This window comes from Hemibagrus wyckioides, linkage group LG01, assembly GCF_019097595.1.
Source record: "Hemibagrus wyckioides isolate EC202008001 linkage group LG01, SWU_Hwy_1.0, whole genome shotgun sequence".
In the NCBI taxonomy this organism is placed as follows: Eukaryota; Metazoa; Chordata; class Actinopteri; order Siluriformes; family Bagridae; genus Hemibagrus; species Hemibagrus wyckioides.
Window position 1 is genome coordinate 30,709,762 of NC_080710.1, and position 21,018 is coordinate 30,730,779.

The window sequence follows — 21,018 nt, forward strand, 5'->3', positions numbered from 1 at the left end:
AAAGGGTCAAGACAATGCTCTCTTCATCCAGAGTGTATGATGATGATGATGTTGATGATGATGCTAACCCGTGTGTATCTACTCACTGAAGAAAGCCTAGCATGGTGCACATGCTCGCGATCCCCTCTTGTGCCGGATCAGATGTACCGGGATCTCTGCCGACTTCCTTAACTACGTGATAGCGCTAATAATTATAGCGTGGCTGAACCTGCGTCTGAGCTTCATTATTCCGGTGGAGAAAATCCATCTGAGATAAAGCGGAGATTAGAGCGGAGTGTAAACAAAGACGCTGGGGAAGATACAGAGCTGTGGCCTTGCGAAGCTGCAGTAATTACAGATCAGCTCTATTGTGATGACAGGAAATTTAATTCATCCAGCTCTGGTCCTAACTGCAGGAGGAAACCCATTCACTGAGAGCATTGCTGGGCTTTCTGCAGACTCCCTAGTCGTGTGTGTGTGTGTGTGTGTGAGGTGGCCCTGGAATACCATTTGTGAAGCTAATTTCTAAGAGCTCTTTGGTTGTCTCTCTCGGTTTGTCTTCTATGTATATACACGTTTAGATAATGGAGGAACCCTGGAGGAACCCGTAAAGGTTCTGTGTAGAACATTACCACAAAAATGCTTCCTGATAAATCATTTGAAGTAGGTTAAGAATCCTGTGTGTGTGTGTAGAAATGAATGCAGTGAGTGAAAGATAGTGTGTGTGTGTGTGTGTGTGTAGAAATGAATGCAGTGAGTGAAAGATACAGTGTGTGTGTGTGTGTGTGTGTAGAAATGAATGCAGTGAGTGAAAGATACAGTGTGTGTGTGTGTGTGTGTAGAAATGAATGCAGTGAGTGAAAGATAGTGTGTGTGTGTGTGTGTGTGTAGAAATGAATGCAGTGAGTGAAAGATACAGTGTGTGTGTGTGTGTAGAAATGAATGCAGTGAGTGAAAGATACAGTGTGTGTGTGTGTGTGTGTAGAAATGAATGCAGTGAGTGAAAGATACAGTGTGTGTGTGTGTGTGTGTGTGTAGAAATGAATGCAGTGAGTGAAAGATACAGTGTGTGTGTGTGTGTGTGTAGAAATGAATGCAGTGAGTGAAAGATACAGTGTGTGTGTGTGTGTGTGTGTAGAAATGAATGCAGTGAGTGAAAGATAGTGTGTGTGTGTGTGTCTAGAAAGGAATGCAGTGTGTGAAAACCCTTAATTTTCCAATAAACCCTTAACAAATAATTTTTCCAATTTTTCCTAACTTCCAAGTACCAAGACAGCTAAATATTATGAATGATGATGATGAGGATGATGATTACATAATTGCTAATATTTAATAATGTTTAATACAAGGACTCATTGAAGAATAAGTGTGTGTGTGTGTGGAGAATATATTTTGACTGTAATGGTGAGTGGCTGTGATACAGTATATATAGTATTTGATGGCGCATGTATAGAATGTGTGTGTGTGTGTGTGTGTGTGTGTGTATGAAAGATGCAGTGTGTGTATGGAAAGTACTGTACTGTAATGGTGGGTGGCTGAGATATACAGTGTATTTGATGACGCATGTATAGAATATGTGTGTGTGTGTGTGTGTGTGTGTGCTTCTATGCACTGATCACACACATGGCTTGTGGAGGTGTTCACGCTCTGCAGAGCAGATAACACCCCCTCACTGACTCATCTGTCTGAGGCTGCGGGAAAAAAGCATATTATTGACCTCAGAAAAGAGAGTGAGAGAGAGTGAGAGAGAGAGAGAGAGAGAGAGAGAGAGAGGGAGGGAGGGAGGGAGGAAAGCTGCTCCGCCTCCTCTTCATGAATATTTTAATTGGCAACATTATCTCTGATGATTACTAAGCGTGGCCCTGGGGCTTCAAACTAATGTAGCGGAAAAAGGAGGGCCACATGAGCTTTCATAGCTGTGTGTGTGTGTGTGTGTGTGTGAACAGCCTGTATCCAAATACAGCCTCTAAAACAATATGTGTGTAGTTATTATGTATGTAGTGTGTTTATATTTATATTACTCACTTCAGGAATTCTATTGACACACTGACCTCACAGAGAGAAAAGACATTGTAAGGGTTCAGTATTCCTTATGCTTGGGGTATTCCATATGCTTCAGTATTGTGTACGCTTCAGTATTTCTTACACTTCAGTAATTCTTATGCTTCAGTATTCTGTACACTTCAGTATTCTGTATGCTTCAGTATTCTGTACACTTCAGTATTTTATTATGTTCTAGTGTTTTGTATGCTTCAGTATTTCTTATGCTTCAGTGTTCTGTACACTTCAGTATTCTGTATGCTTCAGTATTCTGTATGCTTCAGTATTCTGTACACTTCAGTATTCCGTACACTTCAGTATTCTGTATGCTTCAGTATTCTGTACACTTCAGTATTCTGTACACTTCAGTATTCCGTACGCTTCAGTATTCTGTATGCTTCAGTATTCTGTACACTTCAGTATTTTATTATGTTCTAGTGTTTTGTATGCTTCAGTATTTCTTATGCTTTAGTGTTCTGTACACTTCAGTATTCTGTACACTTCAGTATTCTGTACACTTCAGTATTCTGTATGCTTGAGTATTCTGTACACTTCAGTATTCTGTATGCTTCAGTATTCTGTATGCTTGAGTATTCTGTACACTTCAGTATTCTGTACGCTTCAGTATTCTGTATGCTTCAGTATTCTGTACACTTCAGTATTCTGTACACTTCAGTATTCCGTACGCTTCAGTATTCTGTATGCTTCAGTATTCTGTATGCTTCCGTATTTCTTATGTTCTAGTGTTTTGTATGCTTCAGTATTTCTTATGCTTCAGTGTTCTGTATGCTTCAGTTTTTCTAACACTTCAGTATTTCTTATGCTTTAGTGTTCTGTATGCTTCAGTATTTCTTATTCTTCTGTATTCCGTACACTTCAGTATTCCGTACGCTTCAGTATTTTTACACTTCGGTATTTCTTATGCTTAAGTATTACTTATGCTTCAGTGTTCTGTACACTTCAGTATTCCGTACGCTTCAGTATTCTGTATGCTTCAGTATTCTGTACACTTCAGTATTCCGTACGCTTCAGTATTCTGTATGCTTCAGTATTCTGTATGCTTCAGTATTCTGTACACTTCAGTATTCCGTACGCTTCAGTATTCCGTACGCTTCAGTATTCCGTACACTTCAGTATTCTGTATGCTTCAGTATTCTGTATGCTTCAGTATTCTGTATGCTTCAGTATTCTGTACGCTTCAGTATTCCGTACGCTTCAGTATTCTGTATGCTTCAGTATTCTGTATGCTTCAGTATTCTGTACACTTCAGTATTCCGTACGCTTCAGTATTCCGTACGCTTCAGTATTCCGTACGCTTCAGTATTCCGTACACTTCAGTATTCTGTATGCTTCAGTATTCTGTATGCTTCAGTATTCTGTACGCTTCAGTATTCCGTACGCTTCAGTATTCTGTATGCTTCAGTATTCTTTACACTTCAGTATTCCGTACGATTCAGTATTCCGTACACTTCAGTATTCTGTATGCTTCAGTATTCTGTATGCTTCAGTATTCTGTACGCTTCAGTATTCCGTACGCTTCAGTATTCTGTATGCTTCAGTATTCTGTATGCTTCAGTATTCTGTACACTTCAGTATTCCGTACGCTTCAGTATTCTGTATGCTTCAGTATTCTTTACACTTCAGTATTCTTTACACTTCAGTATTCTGTATGCTTCAGTATTCTGTATGCTTCAGTATTCCGTACGCTTCAGTATTCCGTACGCTTCAGTATTCCGTACGCTTCAGTATTCTGTATGCTTCAGTATTCTTTACACTTCAGTATTCTTTACACTTCAGTATTCTTTACACTTCAGTATTCTGTATGCTTCAGTATTCTGTATGCTTCAGTATTCCGTACGCTTCAGTATTCCGTACGCTTCAGTATTCTGTATGCTTCAGTATTCTTTACACTTCAGTATTCTTTACACTTCAGTATTCTGTATGCTTCAGTATTCTGTATGCTTCAGTATTCTGTACACTTCAGTATTCTGTATGCTTCAGTATTCTGTATGCTTCAGTATTCTGTACACTTCAGTATTCTGTATGCTTCAGTATTCTGTATGCTTCAGTATTCTGTACACTTCAGTATTCCGTACGCTTCAGTATTCCGTACGCTTCAGTATTCCGTACACTTCAGTATTCTGTATGCTTCAGTATTCTGTATGCTTCAGTATTCTGTACGCTTCAGTATTCCGTACGCTTCAGTATTCCGTACGCTTCAGTATTCTGTATGCTTCAGTATTCTGTATGCTTCAGTATTCTGTATGCTTCAGTATTCTGTATGCTTCAGTATTCCGTACGCTTCAGTATTCCGTACGCTTCAGTATTCCGTACACTTCAGTATTCTGTATGCTTCAGTATTCTGTATGCTTCAGTATTCTGTACGCTTCAGTATTCCGTACGCTTCAGTATTCTGTATGCTTCAGTATTCTTTACGCTTCAGTATTCCGTACGATTCAGTATTCCGTACACTTCAGTATTCTGTATGCTTCAGTATTCTGTATGCTTCCGTATTCTGTATGCTTCAGTATTCTGTACGCTTCAGTATTCCGTACGCTTCAGTATTCTGTATGCTTCAGTATTCTGTATGCTTCAGTATTCTGTATACTTCAGTATTCCGTACGCTTCAGTATTCCGTACGCTTCAGTATTCTGTATGCTTCAGTATTCTTTACACTTCAGTATTCTTTACACTTCAGTATTCTGTATGCTTCAGTATTCTGTACGCTTCAGTATTCTGTACACTTCAGTATTCTGTATGCTTCAGTATTCTGTATGCTTCAGTATTCTGTACACTTCAGTATTCCGTACGCTTCAGTATTCCGTACGCTTCAGTATTCCGTACACTTCAGTATTCTGTATGCTTCAGTATTCTGTATGCTTCAGTATTCTGTACGCTTCAGTATTCCGTACGCTTCAGTATTCTGTATGCTTCAGTATTCTGTATGCTTCAGTATTCTGTACGCTTCAGTATTCTGTACACTTCAGTATTCCGTACGCTTCAGTATTCCGTACGCTTCAGTATTCCGTACACTTCAGTATTCTGTATGCTTCAGTATTCTGTATGCTTCAGTATTCTGTACGCTTCAGTATTCCGTACGCTTCAGTATTCTGTATGCTTCAGTATTCTTTACGCTTCAGTATTCCGTACGATTCAGTATTCCGTACACTTCAGTATTCTGTATGCTTCAGTATTCTGTATGCTTCCGTATTCTGTATGCTTCAGTATTCTGTACGCTTCAGTATTCCGTACGCTTCAGTATTCTGTATGCTTCAGTATTCTGTATGCTTCAGTATTCTGTATACTTCAGTATTCCGTACGCTTCAGTATTCCGTACGCTTCAGTATTCTGTATGCTTCAGTATTCTTTACACTTCAGTATTCTTTACACTTCAGTATTCTGTATGCTTCAGTATTCCGTATGCTTCAGTATTCCGTACGCTTCAGTATTCTGTACGCTTCAGTATTCTGTACGCTTCAGTATTCTGTATGCTTCAGTATTCTTTACACTTCAGTATTCTTTACACTTCAGTATTCTTTACACTTCAGTATTCTGTATGCTTCAGTATTCTGTATGCTTCAGTATTCCGTACGCTTCAGTATTCTGTATGCTTCAGTATTCTTTACACTTCAGTATTCTTTACACTTCAGTATTCTTTACACTTCAGTATTCTGTATGCTTCAGTATTCTTTACACTTCAGTATTCTTTACACTTCAGTATTCTGTATGCTTCAGTATTCTGTATGCTTCAGTATTCTGTACACTTCAGTATTCTGTATGCTTCAGTATTCTGTATGCTTCAGTATTCTGTACACTTCAGTATTCTGTATGCTTCAGTATTCTGTATGCTTCAGTATTCTGTATGCTTCCGTATTTCTTATGTTCTAGTGTTTTGTATGCTTCAGTATTTCTTATGCTTTAGTGTTCTGTATGCTTCAGTTTTTCTAACACTTCAGTATTTCTTATGCTTCAGTGTTCTGTATGCTTCAGTTTTTCTAACACTTCAGTATTTCTTATGCTTTAGTGTTCTGTATGCTTCAGTAATTCTTATTCTTCAGTATTCCGTACACTTCAGTATTTTTACACTTCGGTATTTCTTATACTTAAGTATTACTTATGCTTCAGTGTTCTGTACACTTCAGTATTCCGTACGCTTCAGTATTTCTTATGCTTCAGTATTGTGTATGCTTCAGTATTTCTTATGCTTCAGTATTCCATATATATCAGTTTTCGTACGCTTCGGTGTTTCTTATGCTTCAGTATTTAATAAGCTTCAGTAATCTGTACGCTTCAGTATTCTGTTCTTGTCAGTATTTCATATGCTCCAGTATTCTGAATACTTCAGGATTCCATGTGCATCAGTATTCTCTCGCTTCTCTCTCTCTCTCTCTCTCTCTCTCTCTCTCTCTCTCTCTCATTTTCCCCTGCTATAAAAAAATAAATCAACCGCTTCTGACCAATCAGGATGAGTGGAACTTCACCTACATGCTATAAATCCTCATGATCCTCGCCTGCTTGCTCTTTAGTGAGAAAGCGTGAGAAAGTTCATGAAGGAATGCTGAGTGAAAGTGTATCTCCTTACACTCTGAGGCTTCAGTATCACTCGCTGTAACACACACTCAGGACATGATGATGTGTTACAGGAGAAAAGGAAAATCTCAAAGCCCTGTCACGTGATTTGAGACACGTGGCTGCATCGTGACACTCGAAAACTTTGTGCTGATGTCACTAAAAGTTGCGCTGAAGCTGTAGTTAGTCATCAGTCCGTGTCAGAGAGGCTCGGTGTCTCATCCTGTTCATCCCTGAAGACGTGACTCCCACATCCCCAACAACACGCTAATTACAGGCTTTATTCGGCTGAGCGCTGGGGCTGATAGTCCTATTAAAGAGGGGAAAATACGCATCTCCTCAACAACAACAACAAAAAAGAGAGGGGGGGGTTTAATAGCAGTGCGGTGAATCATGCCAGAGATTAGACTCAGAGAGGATTTCTGAATGGGGGGATGAGTAATGAGTGAGGAGTGATAGCAGGAGTGTGTGGTGCATACTGGAGCAGGAGAAATGCAGAAAGAAGAACAAAAGGAAGGAAGGAAGGAAATGATGGTTGGTTAAAAAAGAAAGAAAGCAAGAAAGAAAGCAAGAAAGCAAGAAAGAAAGAAAGAAAGAAAGAAAGAAAGAAAGAAAGAAATTTCTTCCTAATGCATATCCGCACAAATTAATAGTTAGAATATGTAAAAAATGAACCCTCAATAAATAAACAAAGCAGAACATCTTGATGATAAAACAAAGTGCTATCTCTCTCTCTCTCTCTCTCTCTCTCTCTCTCTCTCTGAATGAGAGGTGGATGAGTGTCAGGGTTCAGGACGATCTCGAGCCTCTTTTGATGTTTCCTTCACACAGTCTGCAGAACTCTGAACTTCATTTGTTTGTGAAATGCTAAAAGCAAATGAGAAGCGAGTGTACTCAGATACAATTTGTGCTGCTTCGAGCACAGTGAGCAGAGGCGGAGGCGGAATGAAAGGCCCTCCTCCTCCTCCTCCTCCTCTCTCTCTCTCTCTCTCTCTCTTTCTCTTTCTCCATGTGCATTAACAAAAGGAAGTAAAGTAGCATCAAATTAGCGCTGGTAAAGCATCTGAGTTAATCTCTCTCTCTGTCTCGCAATTTGTCTTTTCCCTCTCTGTCTCTGTCTGTCTGTCGCTCTCTCTCTCTCTCTCTCTCTCTCTCTCTCTCTGCATTAACAAAAGGTACTAAAGTAGCATCGAATTAGCATCGGAGTAGCATCCGATTTAATGGCTCTGACCGCCTGCAAAAGCACTACCTCCTTCACACACACACACACACACACACATTTACACACAGCTGCTTTCCCTTAATGCACCAATTTACCTACTCACCAAAGTCAACCAGCTTGATGCCCCCCTGAGTGGTCAGGAGGATGTTGTTCCCTTTTATATCTCGATGGATGGTTTTATTCTCGTGTAAATGATGGAGGCCCTGAACAAAACACACACACAAACACACACACAAACACACACACAAACACACACACAAACACACACAAACACACACACACAGAGTTAATCAGTGGCATCTAAAAGCACAGCACTATCCAAACAAAATCTAAATAACACAATATCTTCAAAAGGTTCTTTTTTTCCATTGAAAGCATCAGACATGTTTGTGTTGTACACTTTCCTCTAAGCTGCTGTTCCTGTCAACATTCCTGTGTCCATGTTTGATTGTGTCCATGTTTTTACTGTGTCCATGTTTTATTGTGTCCATGTTTTGACTGTGTCCATGTTTTATTGTGTCCATGTTTTTACTGTGTCCATGTTTTATTGTGTCCATGTTTTATTGTGTCCATGTTTTTACTGTGTCCATGTTTTATTGTGTCCATGTTTTTACTGTGTCCATGTTTTATTGTGTCCATGTTTTATTGTGTCCATGTTTTACTGTGTCCATGTTTTACTGTGTCCATGTTTTATTGTGTCCATGTTTTTACTGTGTCCATGTTTTATTGTGTCCATGTTTTATTGTGTCCATGTTTTTACTGTGTCCATGTTTTATTGTGTCCATGTTTTACTGTGTCCATGTTTGATTGTGTCCATGTTTTTACTGTGTCCATGTTTTATTGTGTCCATATTTTATTGTGTCCATGTTTTTACTGTGTCCATGTTTTATTGTGTCCATGTTTTACTGTGTCCATGTTTTATTGTGTCCATGTTTTTACTGTGTCCATGTTTTATTGTGTCCATGTTTTTACTGTGTCCATGTTTTATTGTGTCCATGTTTTATTGTGTCCATGTTTTATTGTGTCCATGTTTTTACTGTGTCCATGTTTTATTGTGTCCATGTTTTACTGTGTCCATGTTTTATTGTGTCCATGTTTTTACTGTGTCCATGTTTTATTGTGTCCATGTTTTTACTGTGTCCATGTTTTATTGTGTCCATGTTTTATTGTGTCCATGTTTTATTGTGTCCATGTTTTTACTGTGTCCATGTTTTATTGTGTCCATGTTTTTACTGTGTCCATGTTTTATTGTGTCCATGTTTTATTGTGTCCATGTTTTTACTGTGTCCATGTTTTATTGTGTCCATGTTTTACTGTGTCCATGTTTGATTGTGTCCATGTTTTTACTGTGTCCATGTTTTATTGTGTCCATATTTTTACTGTGTCCATGTTTTATTGTGTCCATGTTTTATTGTGTCCATGTTTTTACTGTGTCCATGTTTTATTGTGTCCATGTTTTATTGTGTCCATGTTTTTACTGTGTCCATGTTTTATTGTGTCCATGTTTTATTGTGTCCATGTTTTTACTGTGTCCATGTTTTATTGTGTCCATGTTTTATTGTGTCCATGTTTTATTGTGTCCATGTTTTTACTGTGTCCATGTTTTATTGTGTCCATGTTTTATTGTGTCCATGTTTTTACTGTGTCCATGTTTTATTGTGTCCATGTTTTATTGTGTCCATGTTTTTACTGTGTCCATGTTTTATTGTGTCCATGTTTTATTGTGTCCATGTTTTTACTGTGTCCATGTTTTATTGTGTCCATGTTTTATTGTGTCCATGTTTTTACTGTGTCCATGTTTTATTGTGTCCATGTTTTATTGTGTCCATGTTTTATTGTGTCCATGTTTTTACTGTGTCCATGTTTTATTGTGTCCATGTTTTATTGTGTCCATGTTTTTACTGTGTCCATGTTTTATTGTGTCCATGTTTTATTGTGTCCATGTTTTTACTGTGTCCATGTTTTATTGTGTCCATGTTTTATTGTGTCCATGTTTTTACTGTGTCCATGTTTTATTGTGTCCATGTTTTATTGTGTCCATGTTTTTACTGTGTCCATGTTTTATTGTGTCCATGTTTTGTTGTGTCCATGTTTTATTGTGTCCATGTTTTTACTGTGTCCATGTTTTTACTGTGTCCATGTTTTATTGTGTCCATGTTTAATTGTGTCCATGTTTTTACTGTGTCCATGTTTTATTGTGTCCATGTTTTATTGTGTCCATGTTTTATTGTGTCCATGTTTTTACTGTGTCCATGTTTTATTGTGTCCATGTTTTATTGTGTCCATGTTTTTACTGTGTCCATGTTTTATTGTGTCCATGTTTTATTGTGTCCATGTTTTTACTGTGTCCATGTTTTATTGTGTCCATGTTTTATTGTGTCCATGTTTTTACTGTGTCCATGTTTTATTGTGTCCATGTTTTATTGTGTCCATGTTTTTACTGTGTCCATGTTTTATTGTGTCCATGTTTTATTGTGTCCATGTTTTACTGTGTCCATGTTTTACTGTGTCCATGTTTTATTGTGTCCATGTTTTATTGTGTCCATGTTTTTACTGTGTCCATGTTTTATTGTGTCCATGTTTTTACTGTGTCCATGTTTTATTGTGTCCATGTTTTTACTGTGTCCATGTTTTATTGTGTCCATGTTTTATTGTGTCCATGTTTTTACTGTGTCCATGTTTTATTGTGTCCATGTTTTATTGTGTCCATGTTTTATTGTGTCCATGTTTTTACTGTGTCCATGTTTTATTGTGTCCATGTTTTATTGTGTCCATGTTTTATTGTGTCCATGTTTTATTGTGTCCATGTTTTTACTGTGTCCATGTTTTATTGTGTCCATGTTTTATTGTGTCCATGTTTTTACTGTGTCCATGTTTTATTGTGTCCATGTTTTATTGTGTCCATGTTTTATTGTGTCCATGTTTTATTGTGTCCATGTTTTATTGTGTCCATGTTTTTACTGTGTCCATGTTTTATTGTGTCCATGTTTTTACTGTGTCCATGTTTTATTGTGTCCATGTTTTTACTGTGTCCATGTTTTATTGTGTCCATGTTTTATTGTGTCCATGTTTTATTGTGTCCATGTTTTTACTGTGTCCATGTTTTATTGTGTCCATGTTTGATTGTGTCCATGTTTTATTGTGTCCATGTTTTTACTGTGTCCATGTTTTATTGTGTCCATGTTTTATTGTGTCCATGTTTTTACTGTGTCCATGTTTTATTGTGTCCATGTTTTATTGTGTCCATGTTTTATTGTGTCCATGTTTTTACTGTGTCCATGTTTTATTGTGTCCATGTTTTATTGTGTCCATGTTTTTACTGTGTCCATGTTTTATTGTGTCCATGTTTTTACTGTGTCCATGTTTTATTGTGTCCATGTTTTTTACTGTGTCCATGTTTTATTGTGTCCATGTTTTATTGTGTCCATGTTTTTACTGTGTCCATGTTTTATTGTGTCCATGTTTTTACTGTGTCCATGTTTTATTGTGTCCATGTTTTGACTGTGTCCATGTTTTATTGTGTCCATGTTTTGACTGTGTCCATGTTTTATTGTGTCCATGTTTTATTGTGTCCATGTTTTTACTGTGTCCATGTTTTATTGTGTCCATGTTTTTACTGTGTCCATGTTTTATTGTGTCCATGTTTTATTGTGTCCATGTTTTACTGTGTCCATGTTTTACTGTGTCCATGTTTTATTGTGTCCATGTTTTTACTGTGTCCATGTTTTATTGTGTCCATGTTTTATTGTGTCCATGTTTTTACTGTGTCCATGTTTTATTGTGTCCATGTTTTACTGTGTCCATGTTTGATTGTGTCCATGTTTTTACTGTGTCCATGTTTTATTGTGTCCATATTTTATTGTGTCCATGTTTTTACTGTGTCCATGTTTTATTGTGTCCATGTTTTACTGTGTCCATGTTTTATTGTGTCCATGTTTTTACTGTGTCCATGTTTTATTGTGTCCATGTTTTTACTGTGTCCATGTTTTATTGTGTCCATGTTTTATTGTGTCCATGTTTTATTGTGTCCATGTTTTTACTGTGTCCATGTTTTATTGTGTCCATGTTTTACTGTGTCCATGTTTTATTGTGTCCATGTTTTTACTGTGTCCATGTTTTATTGTGTCCATGTTTTTACTGTGTCCATGTTTTATTGTGTCCATGTTTTATTGTGTCCATGTTTTATTGTGTCCATGTTTTTACTGTGTCCATGTTTTATTGTGTCCATGTTTTTACTGTGTCCATGTTTTATTGTGTCCATGTTTTATTGTGTCCATGTTTTTACTGTGTCCATGTTTTATTGTGTCCATGTTTTACTGTGTCCATGTTTGATTGTGTCCATGTTTTTACTGTGTCCATGTTTTATTGTGTCCATATTTTTACTGTGTCCATGTTTTATTGTGTCCATGTTTTATTGTGTCCATGTTTTTACTGTGTCCATGTTTTATTGTGTCCATGTTTTATTGTGTCCATGTTTTTACTGTGTCCATGTTTTATTGTGTCCATGTTTTATTGTGTCCATGTTTTTACTGTGTCCATGTTTTATTGTGTCCATGTTTTATTGTGTCCATGTTTTTACTGTGTCCATGTTTTATTGTGTCCATGTTTTGTTGTGTCCATGTTTTATTGTGTCCATGTTTTTACTGTGTCCATGTTTTTACTGTGTCCATGTTTTATTGTGTCCATGTTTAATTGTGTCCATGTTTTTACTGTGTCCATGTTTTATTGTGTCCATGTTTTATTGTGTCCATGTTTTATTGTGTCCATGTTTTTACTGTGTCCATGTTTTATTGTGTCCATGTTTTATTGTGTCCATGTTTTTACTGTGTCCATGTTTTATTGTGTCCATGTTTTATTGTGTCCATGTTTTTACTGTGTCCATGTTTTATTGTGTCCATGTTTTATTGTGTCCATGTTTTATTGTGTCCATGTTTTTACTGTGTCCATGTTTTACTGTGTCCATGTTTTTTACTGTGTCCATGTTTTATTGTGTCCATGTTTTATTGTGTCCATGTTTTTACTGTGTCCATGTTTTATTGTGTCCATGTTTTATTGTGTCCATGTTTTTACTGTGTCCATGTTTTATTGTGTCCATGTTTTATTGTGTCCATGTTTTTACTGTGTCCATGTTTTTACTGTGTCCATGTTTTATTGTGTCCATGTTTTTACTGTGTCCATGTTTTATTGTGTCCATGTTTTATTGTGTCCATGTTTTTACTGTGTCCATGTTTTATTGTGTCCATGTTTTATTGTGTCCATGTTTTTACTGTGTCCATGTTTTATTGTGTCCATGTTTTGTTGTGTCCATGTTTTATTGTGTCCATGTTTTTACTGTGTCCATGTTTTTACTGTGTCCATGTTTTATTGTGTCCATGTTTAATTGTGTCCATGTTTTTACTGTGTCCATGTTTTATTGTGTCCATGTTTTATTGTGTCCATGTTTTATTGTGTCCATGTTTTTACTGTGTCCATGTTTTATTGTGTCCATGTTTTATTGTGTCCATGTTTTTACTGTGTCCATGTTTTATTGTGTCCATGTTTTATTGTGTCCATGTTTTTACTGTGTCCATGTTTTATTGTGTCCATGTTTTATTGTGTCCATGTTTTATTGTGTCCATGTTTTTACTGTGTCCATGTTTTATTGTGTCCATGTTTTTTACTGTGTCCATGTTTTATTGTGTCCATGTTTTATTGTGTCCATGTTTTTACTGTGTCCATGTTTTATTGTGTCCATGTTTTATTGTGTCCATGTTTTTACTGTGTCCATGTTTTATTGTGTCCATGTTTTATTGTGTCCATGTTTTTACTGTGTCCATGTTTTTACTGTGTCCATGTTTTATTGTGTCCATGTTTTTACTGTGTCCATGTTTTATTGTGTCCATGTTTTATTGTGTCCATGTTTTTACTGTGTCCATGTTTTATTGTGTCCATGTTTTATTGTGTCCATGTTTTTACTGTGTCCATGTTTTATTGTGTCCATGTTTTATTGTGTCCATGTTTTTACTGTGTCCATGTTTTTACTGTGTCCATGTTTTATTGTGTCCATGTTTTTACTGTGTCCATGTTTTATTGTGTCCATGTTTTATTGTGTCCATGTTTTTACTGTGTCCATGTTTTATTGTGTCCATGTTTTATTGTGTCCATGTTTTTACTGTGTCCATGTTTTATTGTGTCCATGTTTTATTGTGTCCATGTTTTTACTGTGTCCATGTTTTATTGTGTCCATGTTTTATTGTGTCCATGTTTTCATTGTGTCTTTTTTTTATTGTGTCCATGTTTTATTGTGTCCATATTTTTTATTGTGTCCATGTTTTATTGTGTCCATGTTTTATTGTGTCCATGTTTTCATTGTGTCCATGTTTTTATTGTGTCCATGTTTTCATTGTGTCCATGTTTTATTGTGTCCATGTTTTCATTGTGTCCATGTTTTTATTGTGTCCATGTTTTCATTGTGTCCATGTTTTATTGTGTCCATGTTTTCATTGTGTCCATGTTTTATTGTGTCCATGTTTTATTGTGCCCATGTTTTTATTGTGTCCATGTTTTCATTGTGTCCATGTTTTATTGTGTCCATGTTTTTATTGTGTCCATGTTTTCATTGTGTCCATGTTTTATTGTGTCCATGTTTTATTGTGTCCATGTTTTATTGTGCCCATGTTTTTATTGTGTCCATGTTTTCATTGTGTCCATGTTTTATTGTGTCCATGTTTTTATTGTGTCCATGTTTTCATTGTGTCCATGTTTTATTGTGTCCATGTTTTATTGTGTCCATGTTTTTACTGTGTCCATGTTTTCATTGTGTCCATGTTTTCATTGTGTCCATGTTTTATTGTGTCCATGTTTTCATTGTGTCCATGTTTTATTGTGTCCATGTTTTATTGTGTCCATGTTTTTACTGTGTCCATGTTTTATTGTGTCCATGTTTTATTGTGTCCATATTTTTACTGTGTCCATGTTTTATTGTGTCCATGTTTTCATTGTGTCCATGTTTTATTGTGTCCATGTTTTATTGTGTCCATGTTTTATTGTGTCCATGTTTTCATTGTGTCCATGTTTTATTGTGTCCATGTTTTATTGTGTCCATGTTTTCATTGTGTCCATGTTTTATTGTGTCCATGTTTTATTGTGCCCATGTTTTCATTGTGTCCATGTTTTATTGTGTCCATGTTTTATTGTGTCCATGTTTTATTGTGTCCATGTTTTTACTGTGTCCATGTTTTATTGTGTCCATGTTTTCATTGTGTCCATGTTTTCATTGTGTCCATGTTTTCATTGTGTCCATGTTTTATTGTGTCCATGTATTTATTGTGTCCATGTTTTCATTGTGTCCATGTTTTATTGTGTCCATGTTTTCATTGTGTCCATGTTTTCATTGTGTCCATGTTTTATTTTGTCCATGTTTTTACTGTGTCCATGTTTTATTGTGTCCATTTTTTATTGTGTCCATGTTTTATTGTGTCCATGTTTTCATTGTGTCCATGTTTTATTGTGTCCATGTTTTATTGTGTCCATGTTTTTACTGTGTCCATGTTTTATTGTGTCCATGTTTTCATTGTGTCCATGTTTTATTGTGTCCATGTTTTATTGTGTCCATGTTTTCATTGTGTCCATGTTTTATTGTGTCCATGTTTTATTGTGTCCATGTTTTCATTGTGTCCATGTTTTATTGTGCCCATGTTTTCATTGTGTCCATGTTTTATTGTGTCCATGTTTTATTGTGTCCATGTTTTTACTGTGTCCATGTTTTATTGTGTCCATGTTTTATTGTGTCCATGTTTTCATTGTGTCCATGTTTTATTGTGTCCATGTTTTATTGTGTCCATGTTTTTACTGTGTCCATGTTTTATTGTGTCCATGTTTTATTGTGTCCATGTTTTTATTGTGTCCATGTTTTATTGTGTCCATGTTTTCACTGTGTCCATGTTTTCATTGTGTCCATGTTTTTATTGTGTCCATGTTTTCATTGTGTCCATGTTTTATTGTGTCCATGTTTTTATTGTGTCCATGTTTTCATTGTGTCCATGTTTTATTGTGTCCATGTTGATGATCATGGACACATGAGCATCTTCATCATGTCTCACTCCACAGTGGAGGTTAATATGAAGCTCATATGAAAATAGACACTCAGGACTTTACGAATTTGTCGTGTTTAAGAAGGATTTCTGATGATGATGATGGTGGTGATGACAATAACGATGGTGATGAGAATGATGATGGTGATAGATAGATAGATAGATAGATAGATAGATAGATAGATAGATAGATAGATAGATAGATAGATAGATAGAACTTTATGGTCATTGCAAAGTACAGGTACACTATATTGCCAAAAGTATTCGCTCACCTGCCTTGACTCGCATATGAACTTAAGTGACATCCCATTCCTAATCCATAGGGTTCAATATGACGTCGGTCCACCCTTTGCAGCTATAACAGCTTCAACTCTTCTGGGAAGGCTGTCCACAAGGTTTAGGAGTGTGTTTATGGGAATTTTTGACCATTCTTCCAGAAGCGCATTTGTGAGGTCACACACTGATGTTGGACGAGAAGGCCTGGCTCTCAGTCTCCGCTCTAATTCATCCCAAAGGTGTTCTATCGGGTTGAGGTCAGGACTCTGTGCAGGCCAGTCAAGTTCATCCACACCAGACTCCATGTCTTTATGGACCTTGCTTTGGTCACTGGTGCACAGTCATGTTGGAAGAGGAAGGGGCCAGCTCCAAACTGTTCCCACAAAGTTGGGAGCATGGAATTGTCCAAAATGTCTTGGTATGCTGAAGCATTCAGAGTTCCTTTCACTGGAAGTAAGGGGCCAAGCCCAGCTCCTGAAAAACAACCACACACCATAATCCCCCCTCCACCAAACTTTACACTTGGCACAACGCAGTCAGACAAGTACCGTTCTCCTGGCAACCACCAAACCCAGACTCGTCCATCAGATTGCCAGATGGAGAAGCGCGATTCGTCACTCCAGAGAACGCGTCTCCACTGCCCTAGAGTCCAGTGGCGGCGTGCTTTACACCACTGCATCCGACGCCTTGCAATGCACTTGGTGATGTATGGCTTGGATGCAGCTGCTCGGCCATGGAAACCCATTCCATGAAGCTCTCTGCGCACTGTTCTTGAGCTAATCTGAAGGCCACATGAAGTTTGGAGGTCTGTAGCGATTGACTCTGCAGAAAGTTGGCGACCTCTTCTCACTATGCGCCTCAGCATCCGCTGACCCCGCTCCGTCAGTTTACGTGGCCTACCACTTCGTGGCTGAGTTGTTGTCGTTCCCAAACACTTCCACATTCTTATAATACAGCTGACAGTTGACTGTGGAATATTTAGGAGCGAGGAAATTTCACGACTGGATTTGTTGCACAGGTGGCATCCTATCACAGTTCCACGCTGGAATTCACTGAGCTCCTGAGAGCGACCCATTCTTTCACAAATGTTTGTAAAAACAGTCTGCATGCCTAGGTGCTTGATTTTATACACCTGTGGCCATGGAAGTGATTGGAACACCTGATTCTGATTATTTGGATGGGTGAGCGAATACTTTTGGCAATATAGTGTACATAGCAACGAAATGATGTTTAGCATCTACCAGAAGTGCAAATAGTAGAAACTGTGCAAATGAACAAGTGCAGATAAATATGTACATCGATAATAAGGCTATGTCAGAGTGTGTATAGAAAAGTATGTGCAGGTAGTATTTACAGCAGATAAAGTGTCAGGTGTAATTATAATTGTGCTAAAAATGTGTGCATTATGTACATTGTCTGTACAACAATAACAGATAATATAACAGTGAATATACAGATAGTATATGGTATGTATAAATAAAGTATATATAAATGTATATAAATAGATAGACAGATAGATAAGGTGTAATCTATGAAATGGACAATATGTACATTAATTATATTACAGAGTGAGAAAATATTATATTATAACAGAATGTACAACAGAATGTATAACGATGAAAAATATTATATTAACAGAATGTACAGGGTGGAGCAGAAGTGTAAAGTGGTAAGTGTAGTAAGACATGAGTGTCCTAGTGGTGTAGTGTAGAGTTCAGCAGATTTATGGTTGAGGGAAAAAAACTGGCCCTAAACCTGCTGGTTCTGGTGAGGATGGATCTGTATCTCCTCCTGGATGGAAGGAGGTTGAACAGTTTATTACTCGGGTGGGAGGAGTCCTTGATTATTTTGTGTGCTCTGTGCAGACATCTACTGTGGTGAAGAGACTCAATGGCAGGTAGTTGGGTGCCGATGAATGCGTTGGGTGGTTTTCACCACCCTTTTCACACACCGTGGTGCTGCCATACCACACTGTGATGGAGCTCGTCAAGATGCTCTCAATGATGCAGCGGTAAAAGTTGGTCAGGATCTTAGGGGATAGGTGAACTTTCTTCAGTCTCCTTAGGAAGTAAAGACGCTGTTGCACCTTCCAAACCAGAGTTGAGGTGTTCAGATGCCAGGACAGATCCTCAGAGATATGGACACCCAGGAACTTAAAGCTGGAGACACGCTCTACTTCAGACCCATTGATGTAAATAGGGGAGTGTCTGCTGCTGTTAGATTTCCGGAAGTCTACAATGAGCTCTTTGGTCTTTGTGGCATTGAGGGTGAGGTTGTTCATGGAACACCATGCTGACAGTCTATGGATCTCCTCCCTGTAGGCCGATTCATCATTGTTGCTGATTCGGCCCACAACTGTGGTATCATCTGCATACTTGATGAAGACGTTGGAGTTATGTTGCAGAACACAGTCATGGGTGAACAGGGAGTAGAGCAGTGGGCTCAGCACACAGCCTTGTGGGTTGAGGATATGTGATTACCCAACCTTACAGACTGAGGTTCATTTGTTAAAAAGTCCATAATCCAGCTGCATATGGATGTGCAGATACCCAGGTCACTGAGCTTAGTGATCAATTAGTGATGCTTAGTTAGACTGAGCTTAGTGATGATGATGATGATGATGATGGTGGTGGTGATGATAATGATGATTTTGATGATTATGATGATGGTGGTGGTGATGATGATGATTTTGATGATTATGATGATGGTGGTGGTGATGATAGTGATGATTGTGATGATGATAATTATAGTGATGATAATGATGATGATGATGATTGTGATGATCATGATGATGATGATGATGACGATGATGATGACGGTAATGATGATGGCAATGATAATGATGATGGTGATGAGAATGATGATGATGGTGATGAGAATGATGATAATAATGATGATGGTGATGGTGATGATGGTAATGATGATGGTGATTATAATAATGATGATGGTGATGATGATGGTGATTATAATAATGATGATGGTGATGATGGTGATTATAATAATGATGATGGTGATGATGGTGATTATAATAATGATGATGGTGATGATGATGGTGATCATAATAATGATGATGGTGATGATGATGGTGATTATAATGATGATGGTGATGATGATGGTGATTATAATAATGATGATGGTGATTATAATAATGATGATGGTGATGATGATGGTGATTATAATAATGATTATGGTGATGATGATGGTAATTATAATAATGATGATGGTGATGATGGTGATTATAATAATGATGATGGTGATGATGGTGATTATAATAATGATGATGGTGATGATGGTGATTATAATAATGATGATGGTGATGATGGTGATTATAATAATGATGATGGTGATGATGATGGTGATTATAATAATGATGATGGTGATGATGGTGATTATAATAATGATGATGGTGATGATGATGGTGATGATGATGGTGATTATAATAATGATGATGGTGATGATGGTGATTATAATAATGATGATGGTGATGATGGTGATTATAATAATGATGATGGTGATGATGATGGTGATTATAATAATGATGATGGTGATTATAATAATGATGATGGTGATGATGATGGTGATTATAATAATGATGATGGTGATTATAATAATGATGATGGTGATTATAATAATGATGATGGTGATGATGATGGCGATTATAATAATGATGATGGTGATGATGATGGTGATTATAATAATGATGATGGCGATTATAATAATGATGATGGCGATTATAATAATGATGATGGTGATGATGATGGTGATTATAATAATGATGATGATGGTGATGATGGTGATTATAATAATGATGATGGTGATGATGATGATGGCGATTATAATAATGATGATGGTGATGATGATGGTGATTATAATAATGATGATGGTGATGATGGTGATTATAATAATGATGATGGTGATGATGGTGATTATAATAATGATGATGGTGATGATGATGGTGATTATAATAATGATGATGGTGATTATAATAATGATGATGGTGATGATGGTGATTATAATAATGATGATGGTGATGATGATGGTGATTATAATAATGATGATGGTGATTATAATAATGATGATGGTGATGATGATGGTGATCATAATAATGATGATGGTGATGATGATGGTGATTATAATGATGATGGTGATGATGATGGTGATTATAATAATGATGATGGTGATTATAATAATGATGATGGTGATGATGATGGTGATTATAATAATGATGATGGTGATGATGGTGATTATAATAATGATGATGGTGATGATGGTGATTATAATAATGATGATGGTGATGATGATGGTGATTATAATAATGATGATGGTGATTATAATAATGATGATGATGGTGATGATGGTGATTATAATAATGATGATGGTGATGATGATGGTGATTATAATAATGATGATGGTGATGATGATGGTGATTATAATAATGATGATGGTGATTATAATAATGATGATGGTGATGATGGTGATTATAATAATGATGATGGTGATGATGGTGATTATAATAATGATGATGGTGATGATGATGGTGATTATAATAATGATGATGGTGATGATGATGGTGATTATAATAATGATGATGGTGATGATGGTGATTATAATAATGATGATGGTGATGATGGTGATTATAATAATGATGATGGTGATGATGATGGTGATTATAATAATGATGATGGTGATTATAATAATGATGATGGTGATGATGATGGTGATTATAATAATGATGATGGTGATGATGATGGTGATTATAATGATGATGGTGATGATGATGGTGATTATAATAATGATGATGGTGATTATAATAATGATGATGGTGATGATGATGGTGATTATAATAATGATGATGGTGAT

The 21,018-nt window shown here is 36.8% G+C and overlaps 1 protein-coding gene across 2 annotated transcripts in view; it reads right to left on the reverse strand.

Annotated features, from left to right (window-relative positions):
* myo3a (myosin IIIA) overlaps positions 1 to 21,018 on the reverse strand; it is a 101,414-nt gene that overhangs the window by 53,987 nt on the left and 26,409 nt on the right. For both annotated transcript variants that reach the window (XM_058398604.1, XM_058398611.1), the window contains exon 5: positions 7,914 to 8,013. In XM_058398604.1, coding sequence (XP_058254587.1) covers positions 7,914 to 8,013 — 100 coding nt within the window. The remainder of the gene's footprint in view (positions 1 to 7,913; positions 8,014 to 21,018) is intronic.